This window comes from Acanthaster planci, linkage group LG07 (genome assembly GCF_054643075.1).
Source record: "Acanthaster planci isolate LZ-2023a linkage group LG07, COTS_SCS, whole genome shotgun sequence".
In the NCBI taxonomy this organism is placed as follows: Eukaryota; Metazoa; Echinodermata; class Asteroidea; order Valvatida; family Acanthasteridae; genus Acanthaster; species Acanthaster planci.
In genome coordinates, this window is record NC_141783.1 from 17,265,543 (window position 1) to 17,292,097 (window position 26,555).

The 26,555-nt window shown below is 41.1% G+C and overlaps 4 protein-coding genes across 9 annotated transcripts in view; 2 read left to right on the top strand and 2 right to left on the bottom strand.

The window, feature by feature from the left end:
* Positions 1 to 216: 216 nt before the first annotated feature.
* LOC110980199 (centromere protein M-like) lies at positions 217 to 7,606 on the top strand. Its single transcript, XM_022236624.2, has 5 exons — positions 217 to 392; positions 1,406 to 1,485; positions 2,612 to 2,710; positions 3,399 to 3,570; positions 3,711 to 7,606. Exons 1-5 carry the CDS (start codon positions 261 to 263, stop codon positions 3,843 to 3,845), a joined length of 618 nt encoding a protein of 205 aa, XP_022092316.2. The 5' UTR covers positions 217 to 260; the 3' UTR covers positions 3,846 to 7,606.
* On the bottom strand, positions 4,635 to 13,774 carry LOC110980197 (uncharacterized). The gene is made up of 11 exons (XM_022236620.2): positions 13,629 to 13,774; positions 12,561 to 12,698; positions 11,963 to 12,089; positions 11,804 to 11,867; positions 11,492 to 11,575; positions 10,783 to 10,937; positions 9,987 to 10,136; positions 9,225 to 9,264; positions 8,615 to 8,683; positions 8,091 to 8,212; positions 4,635 to 6,438 (listed from the first exon to the last, which is right to left on the bottom strand). Exons 1-11 carry the CDS (start codon positions 13,726 to 13,728, stop codon positions 6,393 to 6,395), a joined length of 1,095 nt encoding a protein of 364 aa, XP_022092312.2. The 5' UTR covers positions 13,729 to 13,774; the 3' UTR covers positions 4,635 to 6,392.
* Positions 13,751 to 17,216, top strand: mrm2 (mitochondrial rRNA methyltransferase 2). Of its 2 annotated transcripts, none has more exons than XM_022236622.2 (4): positions 13,751 to 14,074; positions 15,404 to 15,567; positions 15,749 to 15,902; positions 16,395 to 17,216. In XM_022236622.2, the coding sequence occupies exons 2-4, from the start codon at positions 15,415 to 15,417 to the stop codon at positions 16,853 to 16,855; spliced, it is 768 nt and encodes a 255-aa protein (XP_022092314.2). In that variant the 5' UTR covers positions 13,751 to 14,074; positions 15,404 to 15,414; the 3' UTR covers positions 16,856 to 17,216. The 2 variants fall into 2 exon arrangements, with proteins under 2 accessions (XP_022092314.2, XP_022092313.2); XM_022236621.2 differs by having other exon boundaries at positions 13,751 to 13,956.
* rptor (regulatory associated protein of MTOR complex 1) overlaps positions 16,940 to 26,555 on the bottom strand; it is a 38,241-nt gene continuing 28,625 nt past the window's right edge. For all 5 annotated transcript variants that reach the window (XM_022236626.2, XM_022236629.2, XM_022236627.2 and 2 more), the window contains 11 exons: positions 26,121 to 26,225; positions 25,221 to 25,329; positions 24,493 to 24,607; positions 23,449 to 23,573; positions 22,818 to 22,925; positions 22,137 to 22,243; positions 21,547 to 21,677; positions 21,113 to 21,202; positions 20,470 to 20,589; positions 19,641 to 19,770; positions 16,940 to 18,860 (listed from right to left, as the gene is read on the bottom strand). In XM_022236626.2, the coding sequence (XP_022092318.1) occupies positions 18,792 to 18,860; positions 19,641 to 19,770; positions 20,470 to 20,589; positions 21,113 to 21,202; positions 21,547 to 21,677; positions 22,137 to 22,243; positions 22,818 to 22,925; positions 23,449 to 23,573; positions 24,493 to 24,607; positions 25,221 to 25,329; positions 26,121 to 26,225 (1,209 nt within the window). In that variant the 3' untranslated portion in view covers positions 16,940 to 18,791. The remainder of the gene's footprint in view (positions 18,861 to 19,640; positions 19,771 to 20,469; positions 20,590 to 21,112; positions 21,203 to 21,546; positions 21,678 to 22,136; positions 22,244 to 22,817; positions 22,926 to 23,448; positions 23,574 to 24,492; positions 24,608 to 25,220; positions 25,330 to 26,120; positions 26,226 to 26,555) is intronic.

Below are 26,555 nucleotides of genomic sequence, written 5' to 3' on the forward strand. Positions count from 1 at the left end.
AGTTGCAAATTATATCATTTTAAGACGAATTTACGGTTAGATTTCCCTATAAAAGGGAATCATTTTCTTCAGTGTTTATAAAATTACACTTTTCTTTAGATATTAAAATCGATTAATCATAGTTTCTTCGAAATCCTGGAAATTTCATTCTTCATTTCCAACATATTTCATTCGCAATTAGTCTTATTCGGCAAATGGCCTTTTTTATAGACTGGTGCTCTACAGCTAGACCGGGTTGTATATTAAAAGAGTCGAGGAACATGACTCGCTTAAAACGCGTGAATTTTGAAGCAGTGACACTGGCTTCGTCGATTCGGTTTTCTTTCCATCGAAAAATAATGGCATTTACGGCTCACAGCAAGCTGCCAGAATTGAACACGGCAACTATCCTTGTAATATTCTCTTTATGTACTGAGCGATGTACTGAGTGCATTTAACTAGGCTTTTGGTTCACTGTTTCCAATTCCAACCCACCAATCAGCATGATTGATACAGTCTAAGTTACATCATTTCATTAGTACATGGTCATGCATAAATTGCTAATAGTAATAAAACAGCGTGGGTGATTTTGCATAATGGCAGAAAGACATTGTGGGAAGGAAAAGAGGGCAGTGTTTGCTCCTTTTTCCTTCCCACAATACCCTTCTACCATTGTGCAAAATCACTCATATGGTTAATCATTAGCAATAAGGCTTATCGATCAGAAATCATCTGACCTATACATTCATCTAATCTGATCATATGTACGGTACAACACACGAATGTACATTTATGTCTGTCATCACTGAACTGGGTAATTTCTTGTTGGTATAAGATGAGGTCACTGGGTCATGTTTCATGTCGCTGATTGGTCAGTCCTTGCTACTATTTTTGCATGCTCAAAGCAAGATTCAAGTTTAACTCGAAGAGAAATAGTGTTGCAAATTGTGGTCATCAGGAAAAAAATAAAGTGTGCTTATCGGCTAATTATTGTTCTAAACCAGTCCATGACTATCGGTGCCAGGTCCCTTATTTCACTACTTACTTACTGGTGAAACTTTTCCAAATTTCACTTTTTTATGCAGTGAAAATATGTCCCACATTACGTCAGATAAGAGAGTTGTCTTCATGTTTTATTGCTGTTTACTAATTACTACCCCAGAACTGTGGGGTCCGACGTCCGCCCCTCTCCCATGGACCCCACAGTTCTGGGGGTAGCTTATTCCCTTTATCAATTGAATAAGCTTCCCCTTTGCCTGATACCCCTTAGTATCATGAAGAGCCTCCAACCAAATTAATAGCTGATGAATCTTGCTGCCACATCTTCACAACTTTAGAAAACTAATGAAATTGAACATGAATGCACGTTGAATTGCTTTAGTGGCATGGCTCAATAAAATCTGGTTGAATTTTTCTTCTCTTAAAGCTGGTTGGAATGCAGGGCATTGGTAAACACAGACTGGCAGGGGCACTCTTAAATCTCAACACGTCCTACTCACTGCAAGTGTAAGTTATATGCCTGATAGAACGTTTTCAAATGTCCTGAAACACTTTTTCCTCCACCAATCAGAATACTTGTTCGTGAGTAATTTCTGCACAAGTTCTTCAGTTATTGTGCCTCTGAATGCCTTCATATCCAGCGATATTGCCCGGCTCAATTGCAGAATACCCCACCACCCCGCATGACCAACCTCATAGCCAGGTACAGGTCAAAGTGTCACACTCTTCTCAAGGGATTTTCACCTTGTACCCACGTAACCTGTCATTCCAGGGGGCGGTTTTTAGAGTGGTGGGGTATTCTGCAATTACTGCTATTGCCCTCCCATAAATTTCAGTTCAGGAAGTGCAGTGCAGTATTGCCAATATAATGTGTATGAGCCAGAGCTGTGCACAGAGAGAGTTGGTACGCAGGTGTCACCATTTTTGGAAAAAATACTGGTAGGTGTACTGCACATGGACAGTTGGTATGCTATAGCTGTATGCTCTACTGTACGCATAACGAACAGCATTTTGTCTCCAAAATCTGAAAGCTGACGCGTCTCTCTCAATAAACTGCTCTGGCATGAGCGTGTACCCTGGTCTAGGTGACCATTGTGACCATAAGTCTGCAAAATATTTCTATCAAAATACATTTTGGAAACCCTTCTTTGGTTTTACAGCACAAATATGCACGAGTGCCCACAGTCACTCTTGTGCATGTATTTTCTACATGGAACACAAACATGCGAAGGTTCAGTGTGTACACAGTTGGTTGCCAGCACAAAATGACCCAGGGTCTTTTGTGCAGTCCTCTTCGCTGCATTTGGTTTACTGCACAATTATACACATGAAACAGTGAAGCACAGTTGTTGGGCAGTACAAAAGTGCAATCTGATATTCCTGTGAGGGACAGTTGGTGCAGTGCACAACACGACACAGCTGTGCTTCTTTGAGGTGTTTACCAAGTGACCCAAAGAGTGACTTTAGCATAGGAGGGTTTTGAGGAAACCTCATCCCCAAAATCTTGGGGATAAGTTTGTGCCATTGACCGTGATTGACTTCCCCGACACTTTCTTCTGCAAAGAGTACCACTGCTGAAGTTGTTGTAACTTGTATGACTGTTTTGGATATGATTTTCACATTTCTTCTTCAGCCGGACTGCCACCCATCTACCGTTACCTGCTGAAAACAGCGAGAGCCGGCCCAAGATCGACTTCGTCGTTTTTCTCCTTGATGCCAACAACAATATGAGGTCAGTATTTCCACCGTTCACTTTCAGGAAGGAATATTGACTGTATGGGGTGCCACCGTTAGGCATTTATGCTAGGAACCTGACTGAAATCCTCTAAGATCTACCATGGTGCTGAAACTTACTGCAGTATTCTTTGGGCAACTCTTACATTCAGTAGAAGTCACCCCTCTCCAACTGTCACAGATGATTGAAATTTCACGTTTGCTGTCCATTGTCAACAGGGTATTAAAAATCCAACAAGTAGATGTGTGCCAAAAGTAAAGGATTACCACTCTTTGTATTTGAACTGTCAATCCGTCTTGAGCAGAAGCACCCCCTCATCAGTTGAAAAGAGCCATGTTGGAGGGGAATGTTCACCACTGTCATTTGTAAACCAACTAAGTGCAGTTATCACCAAAGGAGCCTCCGTTGCTAGGAAAATTGCACCCTTGCTTGGTCCTAGCTCAGGTCTGATAATTGCCAAGCTCTTTGTGGCTGAGCCCTGCCCCCTTCATTTCTGCAAAATCCTTAACAAATTTCTCGGTAGATTTTGGATCTTGGAGAGTTCAGGTCAATCATTAGCTGCTTTACTTGTACTGTTGATGGTCCTAAAAGCAAAGTAATTCGTCGCTGCTGTGATTAGCATTAACACTAAACAAATGTTCATTCGACCCTGACTTTATGCTTTGTGTTTTTGTTATTTTTCCAGCATTAGCAAAACGGTTGCATCTGCCAAGGAACTGGATGTGAGTTACTTCTTGGGCAAGGCATGCTTTGTTGTCCTGAATGCGACCAGTGAGCGCTTACACTGCACCGACATGAGTAACATCACTGGGCTGTGCGATGCTCACGATTCCCCCATGCTGTGCGGGAGTGTCCAGGTAGCTCAATCTAAAATCTACAAAAATCCACAGGCCAGTTTTTGACTGTAATCGCTTTCGATTACAATCCTGCAGCTGTTGTGATCTGAAAGAAAATAGCATTGCCCAGATGATGTCATTACTATGTCTTTCTTTCGCAGGACGAGAACCAGAGAAAAATTTTGGCCCGGAAGCTTTTATGTCTGACAGAGATCAGCAGCGGTTTCAAGCATGCCATATCCCCAATGCTCATCCAAGCAACAAAACATACATACGAGTTCATGGAATCGTTATGATGATGACATTACAAGCGAGATGAGATTTTGGACTTGCATTGAAACAGGAGATTTTGCTCTGGAGTGCTTGACGTTTTTGCTTGCTTTACCATCTAGTCCAGCAAGAAAGCATGACTACAAATGTGAGACGGAACAAACATTTGGATAACCATTGGATCTTGGATTGGACAGAGTAGCGGGCAGTTTATACAAGATGTGTGAAGTGCACGAGGCAAGCATCAGACAGGAGTAGTTTATGTCAGCCTGGTGTTACAAGACAAGCAATGTAAAGTTCGTAGTCTGAACAACATGAATTAATGGGCACTTTTTCATCCAGTCGGCATTTCAAAACTCCTGAAAGAGATACGAAACTAAAGCTTTAAAACTGCCCAGTAACGAACCAAATCAATTATCGTGCTCTTTGGTACCGAGCTGAGTTCTAAGTGTACAACTACATGTGCAAGCCAGGGAAAAAAGTCAGTGAAATCTATAAAATCTGGATCCAAACAAAGTCTGTAGATATCCGACAATTCATTTTTTTTTTAAACCACGGCCAAAGTGTGAAAGAAATGTTAGTGAACCTAATGCCTCACTATGGCCAAGTTTTCTTGTGGTTTCAGGTGGTCTCCAGTTTGTCCACATTAGTTTTGTCAGACGTGCCATTTGATATTTGGACCATGCCAAGAGTGAAAGGGAAAAAAAGAGAGTTAGAGAGTGGCTTTCGAAACAACAGCTGAATCAGACACTTGTCGGCTTTGCACCCATCTGTGTTAACTTTAGCAGCAGACAAAATTCAACTTTAACATAAGCTTTTCAGATCATACAGGGATATTTGTACAATTTATTTTAGTGAAAATAAAACATTCATGTATTGTTATACATATTTTTGTTACAGCAATTACCAGATCAGGGACCAGACCACATGCTAGCAACGTCCTCAGTTCCTGCTTATGTCGCTTGTTCAAGCAGCAATGATGTTAGTTTTATCAGGCCACGTGATAATGATGTTATTTTCCTGCGAGATTTTGGGAAATAACAAGATTTTAAATGCCGGCAGCCGTCAACATGGCTGCCATTGCCATTACCGTTAGAGTCTATGGCAAAGTTATTTCCAATCGCTATTTTGGAAAATCACCAAGGTAAACATAAAATTTGCCAAGGTAAATTGATGGAGATTTTTAATGGCAACATTTTCATGCATAAAGTTAACTTTGGCAAAGTTTTTTTTTTGTGCAAACCTTTTCATCAGCAGAATTGAACTCGCCCACACTCCGAATTCAATACCTCCATTACAAGATTCGTCCGAAAAATCTCCTCGATCCACTTTTAGAGATACCAAATGACCAGAAAGTTTCATTTACATCTGGGATAGCATGTTTCCTGTAAATTTGATCAATCAGAGCAATTTGTATTTAAGTTTTAGCCGATAAAGAGATCGGTGTCATCTCTGAACCATGCTCTGAAAAAGCTCAAGAATTATGCCATCAATGCACAATCGAGCGGCATATGCATAGTCTGGCGTCATCAGATTTTGGTTTGGTCCCCGACCTGATTACAATAAGATGTCTTACTTCTTGTATACCTTTGTTGTACAGAAAGAACTTGTACATAATTTGTGTCATCTGTAAAACAGATGTCCAAACTGGTACACAGATTTGTTTAAAATGTTTAGAACAATTAACATTTTAGATTTAGTTTTCGTTTCTGAAGACTAAAACTGACACCATAAAACACTTGTATTGCAAACATCTGTGCACCAGATGCCCCGACCATGGAGTAAAAGATTTTGGCACAATATATGCCACACAGTTACATCACAGGATTAGTGATAGACTGTCGGCACTACCATATATCTTGAAAGTTAATGGCATTCACAGAGTTATACCTGCCCCGACAAATAGACAACATGTAACTTGTAGGTGATTTTCTAAACCTGGGCTTCAGGCTGAAGTTTCCTGAATTCTGTTGTCCAAGATACAAATCTGGCCCAGTGCAAGTTGTCTTTCTGCTACGGAAGCATTTAACTTTGAAGCATGAGAGTAAAGCTCAAAGAACTGTACTCTCAATAAACCTTTGAAAATGACAGGGAAGTCCTGAGATGACGTAGCTTGACACCAAGCTGAGATCTGGAAAATGGCCAAGGTTTACATTTCGACCAAACAGTACTTTAAATACTTTTGTTGATTGATTACAAATCAGGAGAAACACTAGACATCCCTGAGTTTGCAGTCTGTCAATCCAAAGCACACCTAGCGGCTTGGTAAACTTCTCTGCTTACTGCCCTCTTCATTACCCTATGTGAAGTTACGTCGCTTGCCAAAAGTGTTAATTGCCAATTAATGAATTGAACAAGCAGACATTGTGCGTATATGTTTGGTCTGGGTTCTTGTTTTACCTTTCACAAGTATATGTAGAATACTTAGAGGAATGTAGAGTTCCTGTCGTCCTCTAGAGACAGTGTGGTCTGAGGGCTGATTCTTTACACAGAGTTCTCTGGGAAGAAGTTATTTCAAGACATGGATTTGGAGTTATTATAGAGCTTTTTTTTTGGAGGGGGTATCATCTGGATTATCTGTTCAATCCTGGTAAGTCTTGTAGATCAGGCAGCTCAAACCTGGAAGAGAAATTAGGTTGGAATTTCAGGGTAAGTCAGTGCTTGTCATACAATATCTACACAAATCCCCATCATCTGATTGGTGGATCGTTGATCACGTCATTCAATTATTTGTTCTATTCAACAGTAGCCACTGAATAGAACTTAATTTCACTTGATTGGTTCTCACCACATTCTATATATCTCATTCCCAGTAAGAAAGAGGAAAATAATGTAGGGATGACAACCAGTCTAACATTGCATGTAACCACCAGTGGGTGGTACTTCGGACATAAATCTGTTTCCCCAAATTGTTGACATAAATATGGGACCTGTTTGTTCTAACGGAAGAGGATTTTGCAGGTATTGTATTAACTACTTGCTGCCGGGTGGTTTGAAAAATGCAGAGCACATAATCAGGACTTTTTCAAGAGTTTCATTTTTCAAAATTCTTCAAAATTTCATCATTTCAATTAATGGACGTTTACACCCACATGACTTACTGTCTGGTGGCCACTCTAGTCTGACAGACAAAATCTATTGATGCCCGAGTATTTCAGCCAGGCCTGCAGCCTTGTAAAAAGAGCCCAGATTGTGCGGTGTTATATAACTTTCTTTTGTTCATGAACCTGACACAGTGCGCTGCTGACCTCTTTTCAATAGGGGCCAGATTAGCATGCAGCAGTGGTGTGTGGCTCATTGCTGCGGTGGTAGAGCACTTTGTCCCCGGTGGTAATCCGCTCGCTCTAAATGTCCCAAACCATGGTATACCGTTTCAAAACAAGGCTGGATTTTCTCCACCATTGAAAGTGAAAAAAGTTGGTAATGCCCAGCAGCCTGGTCTTTTGTTCCGAGAACGGTCTTTTGTTACAAGGCCCAGTTCCCTTTGTCCGATTTCGGAGACCCCGGCCACGCGTATAAACACACAGTGCCTGAAACTGGGCTCCCCGACAAGAAGTAAGTAAACAAGTTAATGAATGTTTCACATTCGTGCAATGGAAATGGTGAAATGTTCTATTCCACTGGGCTTCGCCTCATGGAATGGAACATTTCCTCTGTTACCTCATGCAATTATTCTTTCCATTTCACTCATAAACATAATTTGTATAATATTATAGAGCACCTCTAAGGAAAACACATTTTCTCTGATGTTATTTGTTCAAATAAATATGGAAGCATCCAAATTGAATGCAGTGTCATTTGTCTTCAGAGCTCAAGTATAACAAGCTAAAAAGGGCTTTTCTTTTGTTCATGCCAAGACGTGAATTCTGGATGTAGATTGCGTCATTCTGAGAAAATGAGGGAAACCCTCGCCTGGTGTTCGTGGTGGATAGCCCTGTACATGCTAAATAAAGCATGTAGCCTTTGTTTGGCATGTACAAGTTGTTTGGCATGAACCGCGATTGGGAACCAGGAGCAAGCCTAGAAGACAAACCAGTATTATCTCCACACAGCTCCTGCAAAGAGCCATGCCCAAGTGTGATCAGCGACTGTTTGCCAAGGACTGATTAATTTTGCCTGGTAACCACAGTAATGTACGTGTGGCACAGATCCTGGGTGCAAGGCAAAAATCGACTGGCAACTGGCAAACTTGGCCATTAAGGCCTACTGATGAAATGGGGAAAGAGAAAATGGTTCACTTTGAGCTACATGAGGGGCCAGCTTGTACTCACCTCAGTCTTGCCGAGGGTGAGCTAATGAGTTCCTTTGAGTAGTACTGAGATATGAGATTGGAGTCCGTCAGATGGCTGTGGTGAGTTATAAACTCCTCAAATGTTACATCCATATCCTCGCACTGTAACCAAAATGGGCACAAAACCCTGTCAAATTTTGATATATTCAGTCTCTCTCAGAAGCTTGGGAATGGGATCGAAGGGTAATGCCTTGCAGAAATTTTTTCTCTTTGAAATTCAAAGCTTAAAATAAATTCAACAAACTGATATGAACAACAATGTACAGCATACACACAAGCAATTTAAATAAAAACTGAATATGAACAAAAGCTGCTGCAATGGACAATTTCCTAGAGTCAGATTTTCAGGGGAAAATTCATTCCTAGATAGGGTGAATTATGAATATCTTGCCATGGGGCACTGAACAAATATTTTCTATCATTAACACACTTCTTCCCACCCCACTGACATCAAGAACTTTCAAATAGCTGCTGGAACCAGCACCAAGAACCAAGAACTTGTACCTGATTGATTGCATCAGCTACAAGATGGATGAAGAGCATGGTTACTGTTTCGTGGTAACCTCTTTTCACCTTCAGACAGACAAAAGGGGATGTTGATAAATGAATGATTAATGAACACAACAGAAGAGGAGAAAAGACGATCCTATTGGTCATAAATGACAGCAGTTAGAAGTATCATCCGTATGTATGCGTAGCTGACGCATAAAGAAACTGCATGCTAGTTATAAATGTAGTTAAAACCCAACCTGCCCACGTCTTTCCAAACCCACTGGGTTTGACAAGATTCTTGTAAAAAAAGGTTTGCTGATTTCTTGCACAGTGGAGGATTTGGGACGATTCAGGTCGGTTCCCTGTAAAGCTTCCCAGGAATTAAGCCAAGTTCAAAATAGGGGGTTATCCTAGCTTTCAATTAATATCTGTCAAAAGGCTTAAACTTTGGGTCTAAAAGATACTTCATACTGGGCCTTATGTCACAGCTGCCAAGAGAACAATCGATGTGTCATATCTACACAACATTCAGGAAAATTCAAATATCAAAGCAAGCAGCAATTCCTATGAAGGCTTATCAAGTTTGTTTTATGTACATTTTAATTAAAATCTAAACATGTACCTGGTCTTTGTGCTGTGCGTTGTACTTCTTTATGCCATTTCTAAGACAAAGACAAAAATATTCAACCATCACATGTCAAGTCATTTTAATACACCATAATAACCTCCAGCTTTATAACTCAAGATAAACTTTAATTAACACATTTTCATCATATGCGTATTTTGAATGCATAATTGTGAGAATTGTTAGTTCTTTTCTAACCATATTGGAAATGTTTTACATCAGGTGTATTTACAAAATGTGCTTTACTACACGTACATGTACATTTTCATGGGTATAATGCCATTCAAATGCTTGTTCACAGAATTCCAGAGCTGAACATGCATCTTTTAACTTGTTGAATTCAACCTAATATTGAACCTGTCACTGAATCAGGAGAAAACCATGTACCTAATGATCTGTGCTCACTGCATGCAATCTTTCACACCAATGCCAACCTAATCTGATGGATCTGAAATGAAAAAGTGCTACTCGAGAATGCTTGTCCGTCAGTGTTGTAGTCAAGACCTCTTAAGACCATCACAAGACCCAACAAGACCATCACAACAGTAACGCAAGACCCCAAATTCAAGCCACAACCTGTTCAAACGAATGAATAAAATATCAGCTGACTTGTCTTGTGACTGGTCTTATCTGGTCTTGTGACTGTAATGGTCTCAACTACCGCACGGTTGTATGCTTAATATGGGAGTGACTTACTTCAGTGAGGGGGGGGTGGAGCTTGTGAGGATGATAGAGACTTGCTTCCCGAGTAAAGCTTACCTGATCAAAGGTTTGGCATTCTCTTTGCCGTGCATCTTGATGTAGTTCCAAGCCATGCGTAGGTGAGCCTCGTGGGACCAGTCCTCGAACAGCAATGTTGTGTCCTCAAAGGCCTTCATGAATGCTTCGTCACCAATGGATCGGAAGGAGCTGTCAAAGCAACAGGGAGTACAGAGAACTTGTCAGAGCTCACCATTCTTCAATCTTTTCACTAGGTGTGGCAAATTAGGAGTCCTGTCGGAGCACTTGCTCGGTCCAGGAACACAAGATGGCGCACTTTTGCTTAGCAATGACGGGCCTTCAGTGAGACCTCATCACATTTGAGCACAGCTTTGTGCACATTTGGTATGCAACATGATGAGTACAACCCACCACTAACTGTTGGGAAGTACCTTCTCGGTGTGTATGCCAGTTATCCACACCAAACGATTCCCACCAACCTGTCTCTTCTTTGCTCGTGGGGAGGGGGGGAGTGTGTTTCAAGCTGGGGTGGACTTGTTTTGATTTGGAATAATTTTTTCAAGGGGCATCAAAACTGACAGCCACTCTTCCCCAAATCTCTTTAGCCAAAGTTCTGTCAAAATTTGGTACTTTTGATTCTTTTTGGCACTAACTTGATCACAAACTCTTGTTCGTGGATGAAATTTGTGGTCATACTAATAATGAGATTAGTAGTTCTTGGTTTAATATTGGAGGACAAAATGTCACCTGAACAAACTATGAACCCCTGCTTCAAAACTTTGAAAAATGTAAATGGGATCTTTGTAGAAGGTAATCCAAAGTACAGGCAAAATACCTGGCAAAATACAGCAGGGGTTGTCGTGCCTCGGTACCCGTGTCCATACTGGTGTCCAGCACCTCACCATACCAGACGTGATGGTCACCAATCAGGTGGGTGTCATGAGCCTGGCACTGTAGCACAGCGGCTGCACCCTCAATAAGGGGCACACCCTACTCAGCCAAAAAAAGGGGAAACCATTGTGAATTGATAGTAACATCCTCAAAGAAAACTAGATATCAAACATGCTGCATGTTTCTCTGCGGATTGCTGCTCGGTTAAATACATCATCAATGAATGCTGCCCTTCCACAATCATATCTCATTTAACATCTTATTTTACAATTCAACGGTTTCATTTGATTTGTGACAGTACAGTCCAGTCACAATTAAGTTCACACAAGGGTTTGATACCCAAATTTTAGAAAAAGACTATGACCAGCAGTTTGATGAACTGAACAATAATGCCGAGAGTTGGGTCATAATTTTGCAGTTTCCTTTCGTTAACCTGTGATGGTTTAGTATATGGGTAATTCCAGAAAATAGGGCTCCAAGAGTGTGACATTTTCGTGTCCCTGTTACATCTGACCTTGGTTATCTGACATGGAAATATCACCGCAATTGATTTCAAACTATTACTATTTGTTTGGCAGGTGATTTGCATTAATGGATCACTCTTGGAAATTAGAAAATAATAACTGCTCCAAGTGGAAATCTCAATGACTCACTGAGAAGCCTAGTTTGTGAGGCACTGCATTGAACTGATCCTCTCCACTTTGGGCTGGCTTGGAGAAATGAACGCCATAGTGAACCTGCCGGACAAAAATGCACGTACATAAATAAACACCTGTCTCATCTGTCATCATTTTTTACATGCATTTCTACAACAATGCCACATAAATGTTGGAATGTGTTTAGTTCTGTGAAATTTTCAATGTAAAAATTAACCAATGTGCTACATGTAAATTATAAACAGAATAAATTTTCGGGCAGCAAAAGAGAGATTTGTTGAGACACTTGGACTGCATATATGTACTCACCTGATCTTTAGCAAGCACATTGACGGCAAAATGTCTCGTGTCCTTCAAGAGGGCATGCATTCGACTGTGTAAAAAGAAAGATTACAAATTCAAGTTCAAAACACATTGCTGGATATTTCAGCCGGATAGTCAGGCAAGGATACAGTGTTGCTTTCTCACCTGGGCCGCGTGATACAGAATGATATGACCGGTGGGCGCATGGAGACGCTGGTAAAGGAGCTACATGTGACTCCACGCTTGATGCAGCACTCCGAGTCTACATACTGGGCTGAAGTCACAACCACCACTAAAACGACAAATTGGAAAAAAAAGGACCAAACTCGACTTTACATTTTTCAATTTTCTGACATACATGTAAGCTTATGTTAATCCTAAACAAATATCTGATGAGACGATTTGCATTATTGATTTGTGTAGAAACGGGCTTTTTAATTAAAAAAAATTTTTTAATTTTATATTACCTGTAGTAGGTATTCTTATTATTTCTCATTTCATTTTGGCTTTTTTAAAGTATTTGGACTAACTGCCCTTCGTTTTAACATTCCAATTTGAGGTAATTTCTTCAAGCAACTTATTACATATTACGGCATGAAAGGGTAAAGCAATGACGTTTAAGATACACTTTTACCACATACAGCAGTAAAATATTCTTTTCGGTGTATTAAAAAAAACAATTTGGTACCATAAAAACCTTTGAAAATAGCAGAAAAAAATGAAAAGTGCTGCATAGACAAGTTAAGGAGGTGATGTAAACCACCTGGAGATGGAACGGTCCTCATGACATTCCTGAAGCCACTGATGAGCTCTGCCTGCTTCTGTTCAGCCAGTTCAGCTGCTGAGATGCCAGTGGGGTGGCTGGCATTTCCTGAGCTGTCTTCATCTGGATTAAAACTGACTGCATGGCAAGAAATGAGATTTACAGTTAATTAACCAAATTCTGTTTTGATCTGCAGCGCCAAAAAATTGAGGAAACCGAAGACGACCACATTACTATTTTCCACAGGGGAAAGTCAATGTGAGGCCTGAGCACCCCACAAAGTATTTTTTTAATGTAATCAGTGAATATCTGACTAGTTCACAGTCCTGATACATTTTTGCTGTTGTAGCCAACCTACACAGCAACTGAGCATACGTAGCAAGTGTATTTGGATACTAAGGACCCTTGTTTTATGCTTACACTGATATTAAGCACTTTGTATTAATGAGATGAAATTCAGATCTAGTCCAAGTTCAGCCTTTTTTCCCTGAGATAAATAAAGAATTTTGTTGGGTTTGAAAACTCCGAAATGCCCATGGCAGGTCTTGGCCCTTGGTCTCCATATCTTGAGCCATATGCCGTATCTAGCTTGTGGGAGTGCGGCGCATGACAAACCCTACAGTTCTGGAGGTAGCCTTGCACTGCATCCACTCATTCACACTCGCTTATTCACCAAAGGTGAATTTGATAATTTATTTAATATCCCTGGGGTGCGATGCCTGCCCCGGTTCCAGTCTGGCAAAGCAAAGCAATGCAAAGCTACAACTAACATGACCAAACATTCAGAATGCCTATGAAATTAAATATACACCTCATTCAACATAATTAAGCAATCATGCCAACATAATAAAAAAAATTTCGTTTCAACACAAATTATATTATCAACATTTTCAACCGCTTTAATTTTTAAAGCGCCCTCACATGACCAAGAAATTGTCGGAAATAAAAGCCCAACCATTTGGTAATGTACAATACATGTATCCACGTTTGTCGTATTAGTCCAAAACACTTTAAAATCGTAACCGACCATAGCAAAACCGAAAACCAACGGAGTATTTTGGTACTTACCCGAAGAACAATCACGCTGACTCTGAGCATTTTCAATCTGCTTTTGAACCAGGTTTAAAAGTCTCGAGAAGCACAACCGGACAGACGGTCGCCGCAGCATTCTGGTTTTTCACGTGGACTGGTACCTGTTATCCCTCTTGTAAAACCTCACAATTTGCCAGTTCAACTGATGTGTGATCAGATTAAACATTACGTCATTTTCTCAAGGGTCATGCAACTGGTTCCCTGATTCGATTCTCAATGATATGTCTATGTCGAGTGATTACCAATGTCAAGGGGGCATCCCTTGTAAATAAACGCACATGGACAGAGGGAATCCCAAGCCCTGGTAATGTATTCTGTTGTATGTTGCCATAAACCAAGAATTAACCGTTAACCATGGAGGAATAAGTGCACACTGATCACTCCACGAGTGCATTTTACTTCTGTCGAGGAGCTGTATGCATGTAAGCTATCGTTATCATGCAAATCTAACTAAGACCATGAAGACTTAAGTATTTATAAAGATGAACAAACAAATTGATTAGAGCGGGATTTGGACCTGATCATGCGGCTTCCTGAACACCGCACCACAGTGGGCATGATAAGGGACACTACTCCAGAGTAGTGCCTTGCTGTTCAGGAAGTAACTGTTGCGGTGTTCTACCAACTGAACTATCCAGCCCTACGTTGGTGGCTGTTCCCATTTGTCAATATCTTTGTTCAGGGGGCATTAGCCAGAAGCCATTAAACCTGAAACACCATGTAGCCAGGGATCACGCCCCAATATTAGTATTAAATAAATTAGTCTGTCCAACCTGGGAAGCGGTGAGCCATATGTGTTGAGCTAGCATGATTGAATCACAGAGCGGCACAATTGCAGAATACCCCACCACTCACCTCTCCCATGTTGTAGCCGGCTACAATGTCACGCTTGACTACATCACCAATCGTAGCCGGCTGTGGGGTACTTGATTTGGACTTACAAGTTGTTCCCCTATCACCATTCATTCACCGCTGCCTTGCTCTCAGATCTCCATTCATGCACAGTTGCCTCGTTTTCGGACCGCAGCATCGCCAACATCATAGCCGGCTACGGGGTACTTAGTTTGGACTTAGAATTTTTTCAGCCATCCCCATTCATTCATCCTCCATTCATTGACCCTTGCATTCCCACGTGGAATCTCATTTAGTTAGCCTTTGCCCATTTGCTACATTGCCTGTTTGCAACTCCATCCATTTCATTTTCATGTTGCATCTTGGACTGTACCATGGCCCCTTCGACATCGTAGCAAGGGATTAACTTTTGAGTGGCGGGGTATTCTGCAATTACTCCCACGGAGCTATTAAAACACACTTGTGTGACGTGTACAGTCGTCAAATTCAAAAGAGAAAAGACATTGAAGACATTATGGTGAAGTTTGTTCCCAGCACAACCAATAAAAGTTAACAAGGGCCTATTCTTCCATTTGTTTTATTTAGACAAACAATGTAATACATAATTTGTATTTATGTCAAAAGTTGACTTCGGCTAGTACAGGCACAGGTGGTTTATCACTTATCAGTAATACTTTTCAAGTTTTGTGTTGATGAAGTTGGGAGGTTTTGGGAACTTAATTCTCTAGGCATTATGAATATGCAGAGCATTTTTAGGACATAGGTATACAAAAACATGAAAATTAAAAGTGTAAGCTTTCACACTGTCAGGATATCCCCTATAACAAGAGCTTTGAGGAAACCCACCCACCCAGAATCAAATATGAAACAATCCAATTACAACTTCCAACCAATCACAGGGTCCACTGAGATGATTCCACTCTTAGCATGGGGTAGGAAGTATTTCCATACACCAGGAGTCTTATGGAGGAGCAAGAAGCCAATAAAACTGAAGGGAAGGAGTCCAAGCTCTCAGCAGTGGCTCAGCAGACAGGTCAATGACCCTTACGTGAAGCAAGCCCAGGTAAGAGCAGCTTGGGCCCGACTGAGCTCAGGGATCTCTCAAACAGGAAATAATGGACAAAAAATTATGTGTTGTCTGAAGCTGTGCCCTAAAGCGGCTTCCAGAGTTACAGCTGTCTATTTTGCCCCTTTGTATGTGTAAAAGGCTGTGAAAACTTGAGTAAACTTCCATTTGCTTGCAGATTGAAAACTATCGTGCCCGCAGTGCCTTCAAACTCTTGGAGATCGATGCAAGATTTCGGCTCCTGAGACCAGGGCACGTGGTAGTGGACTGTGGAGCAGCACCTGGGTCGTGGTCGCAGGTTGCCGTGGAGAAGGTCAATGCATCGGGAACAGGTGGGGGCAAGCGTGGTGTGTCAAAGGTCACTGGTAACAGTGCACGGCAATTGAAAATTTCAACTGCACATGTAACCAGTCTCTAAATATGGGCCAACTTAACATAATGCATTGCTCATTAGTTACATCCTCCCTGTTAAACAAATTAGGAACTTATTGGCACAACCTCAAGTTGGATGGCTCACTGCTGAAGGCAGGAACTTAAGAAAATTGTTTTCATTGAACTTGAGATCTGGAGTAAAGATGTAGATTGTGTGAATATGCACTGGGGTATCCTTTAACACAGACTGAGGTCAATTTCATGCTCGTTTCTGTTATGTTCAAAATAGCAGCACTGCAGTGCACTAGATTGTTTCTTATTCATAGAGGAAGAAAATGTCTGTGTTGAATGGTTTAAACAGCACACTTCATTAGGTGTCCTTGTATAACCAGTTACACTGATGATTAGAGCATTCATTCTTGAACTCGCTTAGAAATTCTTTTTTGCTTCAGATCCAAACAAACCCAAAGGGAAGGTAGTCAGTGTTGATCTCCAATATTTTGAAGCAGTAGAGGGCGCCATCCTACTCACCGAATCGGACTTCACTCATCCTGCGACACAGTCCAAAATCCTTTCAATTCTCAATGGCCAACTCATAAATGCAGTGCTGAGCGACATGGCTCCAAACGCCACTGGTGTTCGCGTCATGGATCACGAAAACATTGTCCGGCTCTGCCGGTCCGCTCTCAACTTTGCGCAGGACGTTCTGCGGGAAGATGGCCATTTTCTCGGCAAATTGTGGGATGGCCACGAAATGGCCCGACTGAAGGAAGAAATTGCCCGGGTATTCCGCAGTGTAAAAGTGGTGCGGCCCGACGCTAGTCGGAAAGAATCATCCGAGATCTTCCTTCTTGGGAAAGGGTTCAAAAGATATTTAATCCACAATGTAGGTGGTATTCCTAAAACTGGTTGAATCTTTTCGAAAGGCACCTTTGAGAACTACTTCTGTTCAAGGCATGAGCACATCTCAACCAAATATAGCACAACACACTCTGTGTTTATACTAAAACAATAATTTATTAAATTTCCAGGGAACCAACAGTTAAGTTGCATATTTCATTATTTTCCCGTAAATAAGTCAGGTAATTAACACCTTTTTGATATAAAGAAATCTTTCAATTAAAACAATCCTTGGACTCCAGGGCACATGTACACGAACATCTTCAAGCTGTATTTCCTAGTTTTCAAAAGTTTCTTTTTTGTACATTGTGACAAGTTGACAATAAAGTAGTATTTATTAGGTTTTTACTCTCTCATGTACAGGGCCTTATCTACACTTTGTGCATTGTACGAAAAGGACATGTATATTGTTTTGAATCTGAACAATAATATCACAGTTTGCGACCAACAAAACAATTAGACTTATAAAGTCACAAATATTGTCATAATTGGTTCATTTAACCAAACATAAATTTCGCAGACTTAACAAATTTGACACGTGTCCTTCATCCGCTTTGTTTCGACTTGCAAAAAATCCTAAAATCCTTTGCTTACATAAAAAACTGTGCTAAACTCTTTTGAAAACCTGCTTAAAAAGACAATTCATCTTTTCAATGGATAATTATTTCTCTGGACAGTTACCAGATTCACAACTTGCCGTAGCTTTTAATGCTCAGCTTCTGTTTCTGTTACAATGTGCTCGCGTATTTCCAAATACAAATAGCTGTTGGGCTAGGAGTACATAAGCGAGTCAATCTGCAAGTAACCCAGCAAACTGCGCTGAAGAAAACTTTTAAAAATTTCAATATTTCATTGAAGTGTAATATTAAAACAAGGATGTTTATTCAGAGAGCAATGTATAGGGGACAATACTCCTGATAATCATGTCGTGAAATACCATCCAACACCATCCATTCTAGGGAGTGGTTTTGTTTACGCTTAGAATACGTTGTCTCACTCCTGGGTCCAACAGGGAAGTGTATATGTAAGCAAAGCATCACATCACCACACAGGAATCTTGCCAAACACCAGCTGAAATCAGTCCAAAATCCGCCTTGAGCACAAGCACCCCCCTCATTGGTTGAAAAGAGCCACGTTGGTTTGGAGTGTTCATTTTGTTGGTGGCGATGCAGCCGTGACGCGTGCATTTGCTAGCTGTTCGTGAACCAGCAAAGTTCAGCTCCGACCAAAGGAGCCCCCACTGCTAAGAAAACAGCGCCCTCTCTTGGTCCAGCTCACGGCCCATAATGTGCATCACCTCACTGTTAGAGGTATCCTGTGGTTTATTTTTTTTTGGTTGTTCTTCAAAACTTCCATTTTCAGCCAGTGCGAACTCATTTTAATGAAACACGATCTTATACCCAACATTCATGCAAATAATGCCCAGTTAAAAATAAAAGGGTTATGGACTTGCCTCTTCACTAAATGACATGCTAAAATGCTGTGAACGGTAGTGTACAGGTAAAGTGGCTTAGGCCAATGAAAATCCAATACTTCATTTTTCCCAAAACTGTATGGTAGGAGCACTTCCTCAATGTAAAATCCAAAACATTCAGATTGAAATCCACAATATCTCTACTGCCACAAACTGTTAGGGGAAAACATGCTCAAAGGTTCCAACCACTTTGTAGTTTACAGAGAGTTTATACTGTGTTAAAAGTTCCATTTGTCCATGCTAACCCCCCCTTCAACACCCTTCTCAAAATTAGTAAATTCTTTTATTGATATCTGATATCAATACTACTATTTCAACCCCACCTGCATCTCACTGTAAATGCACATGTAAAAACCTCGGTAAAATCCTCTTGTATCCAAGTACCACCTTGGACAAGAACGTACATAACATTCCATTTGCCTTTGTTATTGCCATGCTCTGATGTATGAGGTTGCCTGCTGCCTGTTACGTGCTATCATCTGGCTTTCTTCTCGGTTGAGTAGATGGAGAGGAAGGAATCCCGGCTTCCTGAGGCGAGATACACCTTTCGAAAAGTCAACAAAATGAGGATTTTCAATTCATTTGTACCTTCTGCAGCCATGTTTCACAAAAGGAAATGCAGAAACGATGCTAAAAAAAAGAGACTTTTGTATCATCAGAAAAACTGAATGTGGTTATCAGCTTCATGTAAATGCAAGATACAAGACAGACTAAAAGAAAAAATTGAATGATAGAACAGAAAACAGATTTTCTGCATTAGCATGATGGCTGAATAACAGAGGGTACTGTTGCTTTGATGCTTGGTCATTTGAATGAAAGGCTTAGGCTGTGCTCAAATCAACTGTCTAGAGCTAGGTCTAGGATTCCACTCCATTGAATATACAAAGATACACATTTACAATAGATGTAGCCGTAAGCTCTGGAAGCCCGTTTTGGACACAACCTTAGTCTGAGTCATCTGACTGTGGCTGTCAGTAACCCATGAGTTTGTGGGAAGGGGTTGCACTCGCTAGACAGTGACTTACCACAGGCACAAGTTTTATCTCAAGACATGGCTACAGCATTTGGACATGGCTTAGTATGTATGAGAATTTATACATATTAAAATGCTTCATACATATTCATGATCAATGGTCTACACATCATCATTTTCAGCTTTTTTTCCAAACCTTTCCACAAATGTGCAATGCAAGACCTAACTGACCTGGTACTCAAAAGAAAGTCAGTAAAATGCATCTGTTGAAAACTCGATTTGTCCCATGTTCTGAATCAGAACAAAGTAGAATGTAGACATTTAGGGGACACTGTAGTCACATATACCGACCTTAAGTGGGTGGAAAGCAAGGCAGCTGACAGGGCCAATCCGTTGACCTATGAACCCTTCATAGTACTTGATGTTGCTGAGTGTATCACCGGACATATTGAAGACACTAATGAGCTGATTGGCTGAGCCACTGTCGGGACAAAAACAGATTGATACGATGACTGTTTAATAATCGCGATGAATTTCAAGATTGTGAATTTCAAAAAACACTATTGAACTTGGAAACTGGTGTAAACTACACCTCGGAACTTATTTTTCCAGATTTTACAAATTTCAGACAAGCAAATCCCTTAAGGGAAGTAGCAAATGTCATAATGAAACCATCATGAAATTTCCTTTCATTTTGTTTCCTGAGTAAAGCATAAACTGACCCAACGTCATAAAGTCGAATGTCACTGCACCTAAAAACCTCCGTAAAGAATCCTAAAGGCAAACAGCAAGATTTAACACACACGTCCAGCAGTTTACACAATCCCTTTCTTCTTTGCCGTTTGTAAGATGTGTAGTCATCCAGCCATCCAAACCTAGCTTTACTATTTCTGGTATCTAGTCCGGGGTCTTCTCAAGCCCTGCTGGCTATCCGCCCCGAGCTGAAGTGCACCACCAATTGGCGAAAGAAAGACAGGTGGTTACAAGCGGGTTCTTGCACGCGTTTTGCGAGTATGCAAAGACCATACATGCCGGAATAAATTAGTTACACGTACTCAGCGCGCTCCACGTCAAACGCGCATATACTTGCGCGCCTCATGGCGTGTCTGTGCGGTGGGTACCAAAAAAAAAACATGCCCTCTTTTGTTCCGCTCGGAGCGGATACTGACATGAACCTTACCATGCAAATATATTGGCCTGTTGGTGTACGGCCATCGTGGTCAGTAAGCTGAAGTTGGTCTGGATGAGTTTGACCGACTCCGTGAAGCGGGGATCCCAGAAGCGCACATCGCCATTCACGCTGCAGGTACAATACGGAGGCAAGACATCAGTCAAACCAATCAATCTATGGACTTTACACCTGAACAAGAGATGGCTCTTTTCACAGTGGGCACAAGTTTGTATGCCTTTAGTCCACACTGCATGGTGTGTATGACACATTTTAATTGGGATATACAATATACCAGCGCCCAGTTAGAATTCTCTCCACAAGCTTCTCAGCAGTTGAGGATATTTTCTACAGAGTGGATAACCAGAGATTTACACTCAACTCTAGGGCCTTGCTGAGCACAAAACATTCTACTAACAGAACCTTGTCACATTTGACAGAAACTATCACCAGTAAGCTCAAGGAAGAACTCCAACTTCACGAGCAAAATTGACTTGCAATTTGTGATGCAACAAAAGAAAACTCCACACACGTATATAAATATGAGTACAAACGATTTGTAACCTCAAGTGACTATTATGGCATGAAAAAATCATTTTCAAGGAAAATATCACCAACGCAAATAAAAGAAAAACCAGGATTTGGGCGCAAGTACCTTGCACTGATGATCTTGCCGTCTCCTGCACCTTTCTGAAGATGCACATTGACCACCCAGCTGTTGTGCTCTCGTAACGTCATCACTCGACTGAAAGAAAAGACGAGAATTTAAGTAGATTACTGTGATCTTTTTAGTGGTTTTTAAACCACAAATTCGTTTGAGAAAAAGAATTGGCTAAAAATATTGACTTTCCCTGTGGGGCTCAAATGATCAGCATATTTAGGAATATTTCAACACTAACCTGATGGTGTTGTTTTCTCATAAACGTAACGATTCTTTTAAATTCACAGATGCTAAATGCTTACTATTAAAAAAATCTTAGGAAAGAATACAAAATTTCACTTTCAAAGAAACGTTGCTCGAGAACACACATCACTGCATAAATCAAATGTTGAACACAGACAGAAAAATACATCAGCTAAAGAACAAACCTTTCTGTTGGGGCTAGCCTCCTGTCATATAGCCTGACGCTACCATCCCCACATCCAGCTATCAGTAGCGACCTGCCTACAGAGTCACAAGCCAGGCTAGTCACACAGCTATCTGCTCCTGTCGGTATATCCTGATGACAAGATACAAACCAGTGTTGACTCATCAGATCTGGTGTGAAGTAACAGCATCCGCATACAATATTCCAAATACAGTGTTTTGTATCAATTTTTGAAACTGGCTGGTCAGATCCTGTGCAGAAAGTATTGCAGATACCTTGAGAGTTTTAAGTACATTTGAGAGAAGTTATTAAATTGGAGGCCTGGGTAGAATCTCATGAAACAGTGAACAAAATACTGCTTTTCACAGTTAACCCCTACTTTTGTGGTCATGCTGATGACATACTGGCTATTTACAGACTCTTTATAAAGTGAGGGGATTAGAGCTGAGCTCAAGCTCAAGCCATAGCCATAAGAAACACTCTCGTCTGTGGTTATGGCTATTCACTGTTGTGAGCCTATGTGGAAACTGAAGCTGCAGCGTCAAGGTAGCTCCAGTGGCTACTGTCTTCCATCTCGGTTAGACTGGTTACCTGTAACTTGAGTTCTCTCTGCGTGTCCCACACTCTGATGGTGCGTACATCCCCAGATGCTAGAAGCATCCCCGATTCCTGTTCCCAATCTAAGACAAGACCAGCTCCTAGAAATGCAGGGAAAAAAACGTGAGATTTGCAGGTTGTAAGCCTGAGACCGACTCAAAATCTGTCTTCCCCCGTAGCCAAACTGTGCTCGACCCAAACTTAATGGATGCAGATTTTGAGTAACTCTATCAGCTGTAGGAAGGTTTTAAAATCACTCAAACGTAGAGTAAAATATCTAAAGAGCTGTATATAGTAAATATAAATATAGTAAAATATAAATAAATACTATAATAATAGTAAGATATATAAAAAGTCAGATATATAAATAGTCAAACTCAAATAAAGTTTGGATGACTCAAAAGGAGGAAAATGTGCTTGATGGTGGATAATCCACGCTGCCCATGAACCTGCCCCATATTTGTGAGTTTATTTTTCATTAGATAATGAAGTGGAGAAGAGAATTCAGCTAGCAAGGACGGGAAAGCACACAGCTAAAGGCCTACGGGCAAGCTGACCTCTGTTCATGCCGATGAAAACTATGTTCACTCTCCTTGGGGTAACAAATTGTTAAGGTTTCAGCAACAACCAAAATGACACAATTAAACAGTTTGATGAAAAATCTTTTGGGGCCACCTTTAATGGAGGGCAGCATATCAGACAGAGCGTGCCAAGAGGAGACCAACTCCACTGGTCCGCTGGAGTCTGGTAAGTAATTGCGCCAAATCTGGACGGCTCCATCATCTGAGAACAACAGAGAGAAAGAGAGCAATGAACACACAAAATGAAAAGAATTACACGGCCAAATCAACATTCTGACTTTATAACTGACTTTTGAGAGAGCTTATGGACGACAGAGACATAATCTACACAGGTTTCAAGTTTGTTTCCAGTTTAGAAAACAAAAGGCTTGATTACATTTCAGCAGGAATTTATCAAGTAAACTAACTGGGACTAACATCGGTGATCCCAATTTATTGATGGCAAAAACTCAAAGTCAAGGCCCCACGGCAGATGAAGCTGCCTCATACGCCAAGTTTTAAATGCCAGGTATGTAAAGGTGTTTGTATACATCACAGCACAGAAGTACTCCATTAAGTAAGTTTTATCTTTTGAAGTGTCCACGGTAGAAAGCCCTATTTGTCCTTTATGCTTTATATGAACACTTATTTTCATATCAGAAGTGGATACAGCCCTTTGCTTTTTGACAGCTGCCTCATCAGCCCCTTTTCTCCTTTCTGTGTAGTTCTGCTTTTTCTGCACTCACCACATCCGGTCATGAGGAGGGATATATCGTGTGCATTCATGATGTCCATGGACGTGATCTTGGTGTCTTTGTGGTTCAAATGTGAGAAATAGTTCAGCTTCTCCCCGTTTTCCCAATTCCACACACTGGAAGCATTCAAAGAGAGAAAATGTTGGGAAAAAAATGCCCCACCACATCACAGGACGTCTACATGGCTCATTGTTGGTTGATTGATGATTTTTTAAGTTTTACATCAGGACATTTTATGTTTAATATTTATTTTTATTTTTAACCTGTGTGAACTGGGATCCATGGGAGATCAGTGAGTTTTTCTTACTAAATGGAACCCATATAATAACTAAGAAAAAATAAATCAATTTATGATGACAATACGGGCGTTTCACAACAGTGCGCCTCCAAGAGTTTGCAACGCGTTGGCCAATCGCTGTGCGCGAAATTTGTCGACCCAAGGCGCGTTTGGAAAGGGTTGACAAATTTCGACCAATGCATTGCAAATTCTTGGAGGCGCACTATTGTGAATCGCCCGTATTGCACTTGTGAGCAAACAAAGTATACATATCAACTTCAAAGCCAACTTGCTAGCTTCACTATTGTGGGTCGAAATATACACCTGACCGTATTACTAGTTCCAGTGGTTTGGTCTTGAATCTAGATTAAGCCAACCTCTGTTGTTGACATTGCTTTTTGACCCAAATTTGCTTACTGGATTTATCGGTTTATCTCAGTGCAAACATCAAACATAATTTTAACATGCACGTGCAAACCATACAAACTGACAATGAGAGCAATGCAAGTAGAGTTTGACATTTTGCCTGAAATTTCAGACCCAGGTAAAAAAATGAGTAGTTAAACATGACCAACTACCGCATAAGCGCATCAAATGCCCCCTCCAAGTCCGTTGCCAATGTCGGTAGACTCCACCATGCACAACTCTGTGAACCAAAACCCTTCCACTGCACTTTTTTTTCCCGCATCTAGCGCCCTCTACGGGGAACGCACACAGCAGATTGCATTCTGAAGACGTGCCAAGAGGAGAAGGCTTACCATACGCCCTCCTTGTCAGCCACAATGACATGGGGGCTGAAATGCTGGAAGCGCAGGGCCACCGGGATGCCTTGATTTCGGTTGATGAAGATCTGGTCATCCAGGCGGCTCATTACTGCAAAAACAATTACAAACAACCAAGGATTTAGCTCAACTACATGTGCAGTATATTCTGTGCTTCACTGTGTAGAAGCTATCCTGCCATTTTACACAAGGCACGGGAGTCCTTCCGTGCGTGTTCGACCAAATGTGGAGATGAGTGAAATGATTTGATCCAAAATGGTCATTTGGTAAGATCCTAACAACTTTTACCCAAAGTGGAATCATTAAACGTGATTCTCAGAACTTGAAACATATGTGTGCCTTTCGTAATGCTCCTTTTCAGAAAACAGTGTTGCCACGGAAATACAGGAGCTCTTCACCGTGGCATACTTTGAATCAGTATTAGCGCACCCATGCATAGCAAACATTCCATGAAGATTTCCTAAGTTTTTCAAAACAGAAACATCAATACTTCCGAGTAACTGCTGACAAAAGGATCAACAGTCCATGACGACGTCTAATGCACTTCAGTTCCATGCAATGACGCCCCCACGGCTGAACAAGCCAGAGGAACAAAATATTGAAGGCTTGATTGGAAAGTCACAGGTTGTTGCCGCCGCATTGGGGTGTTTGTTCGGAACCATCTCAGCCCCCGAATCAAATCAATGAATTCCTGTCTCTCTTACCAGCTCTCTGTTGCTGTTCCCTGGCTTCCTTCCGTGCCACTGCGTTGCGTAGGAACCTCCATTCCCTCTCCTGGTGCAGCGAGCTGTAGGGATCCATCTCCTCCGGTGCCTGCCAAGAATTACGATCACGGGAAGGATCCCACCAGGTTGAAAAAGAAATTCAACTTACCCGGGTTAAATAAGGTGTGCATGGGATTAGTTTATTTATGGGATTCTAATTTATTCCAAAAGACAGGATAAACAAATTCGAAATCATTTTTCTCTATCTCTTTCACATGTAAGGCCTTGTATCCTTCAGAACTACTAAGGCGTCTTGCCGAGGAGATCGATTTATTTTATCAAAGTGCTTTCTCCCCCTGCCCCTCCCACATTCCTCCCCCTCCCCCATTCCTCCCCCTCCCCTATTCCTCATCCCCACCCAAACAAAAGTAGTACTTGTAAAACAACTTATCCAGAACTTTAAGATGAGTCCGAGGTATTGTAACTATGAGTAAGATATGATGCACAATTTCATTCCCAAAACATCCTACATGAGTTTTTTTCCTAGTTACCTAAGTAGCACAGGCCATATCTGAATTATGCAGATAGGCAAGAAGTAATGCAAGCTGCTTCAGAGGGGCAAATTCCATTTCACACAGTGATATGGGTTATTCCCTGCCCCAGTTAAGTAATTTGGACATTGTGATACTAATGCTTTGACAATATTCCAAGGGTTTCAGGCTTTTGAAATCAAGTAGCATGCAAATTTTATTCTTGATATTCCTGCTTTTGAATTTAATTACATCGTTACCAGGGGCTGCAATACTTAAGTGTGATGATTTTTCAAGATCTCTAGATTAATCTAGCATCTGAAAATTAGACGCCATGACTGTAGAGGGAAAAGGCCACAGCTAGGCTTACCCTCATGACGGACTGGGCAAAATACTTGCAGCACCAGTTGCTGAAGTTGGTGGACAGGTTGAGGTCCTTGGTGCTGATGTTCACAGACTCCATGTCCTCATAGGTCTGCAGATTGGTTCAGAGTCAGTGAGAAATGTGTTGAGGTGTCAGCATTTATACTTTACTCAGGGAGAGTCATTCAGAAAAGTGTAAATTCATCGGGCGGTACTTCTGAAGATCCGTGACTGAATTGGAATTTGAAATTAACAAGAAAATTTATTCATTTACATCGGCGGATAAAAAAACTAACAGAAAAAAATGGTGCACAGATCCATGGGACATTGGTAATATCATTCCTGCACCTATATTTTTGGTAAAATCAAAAAGGAAAAGCACTACATCTCAAGAGTGGAGCACAAAAAGAACGAGTGTTTGTTCACACCTGCTGTTTACTTC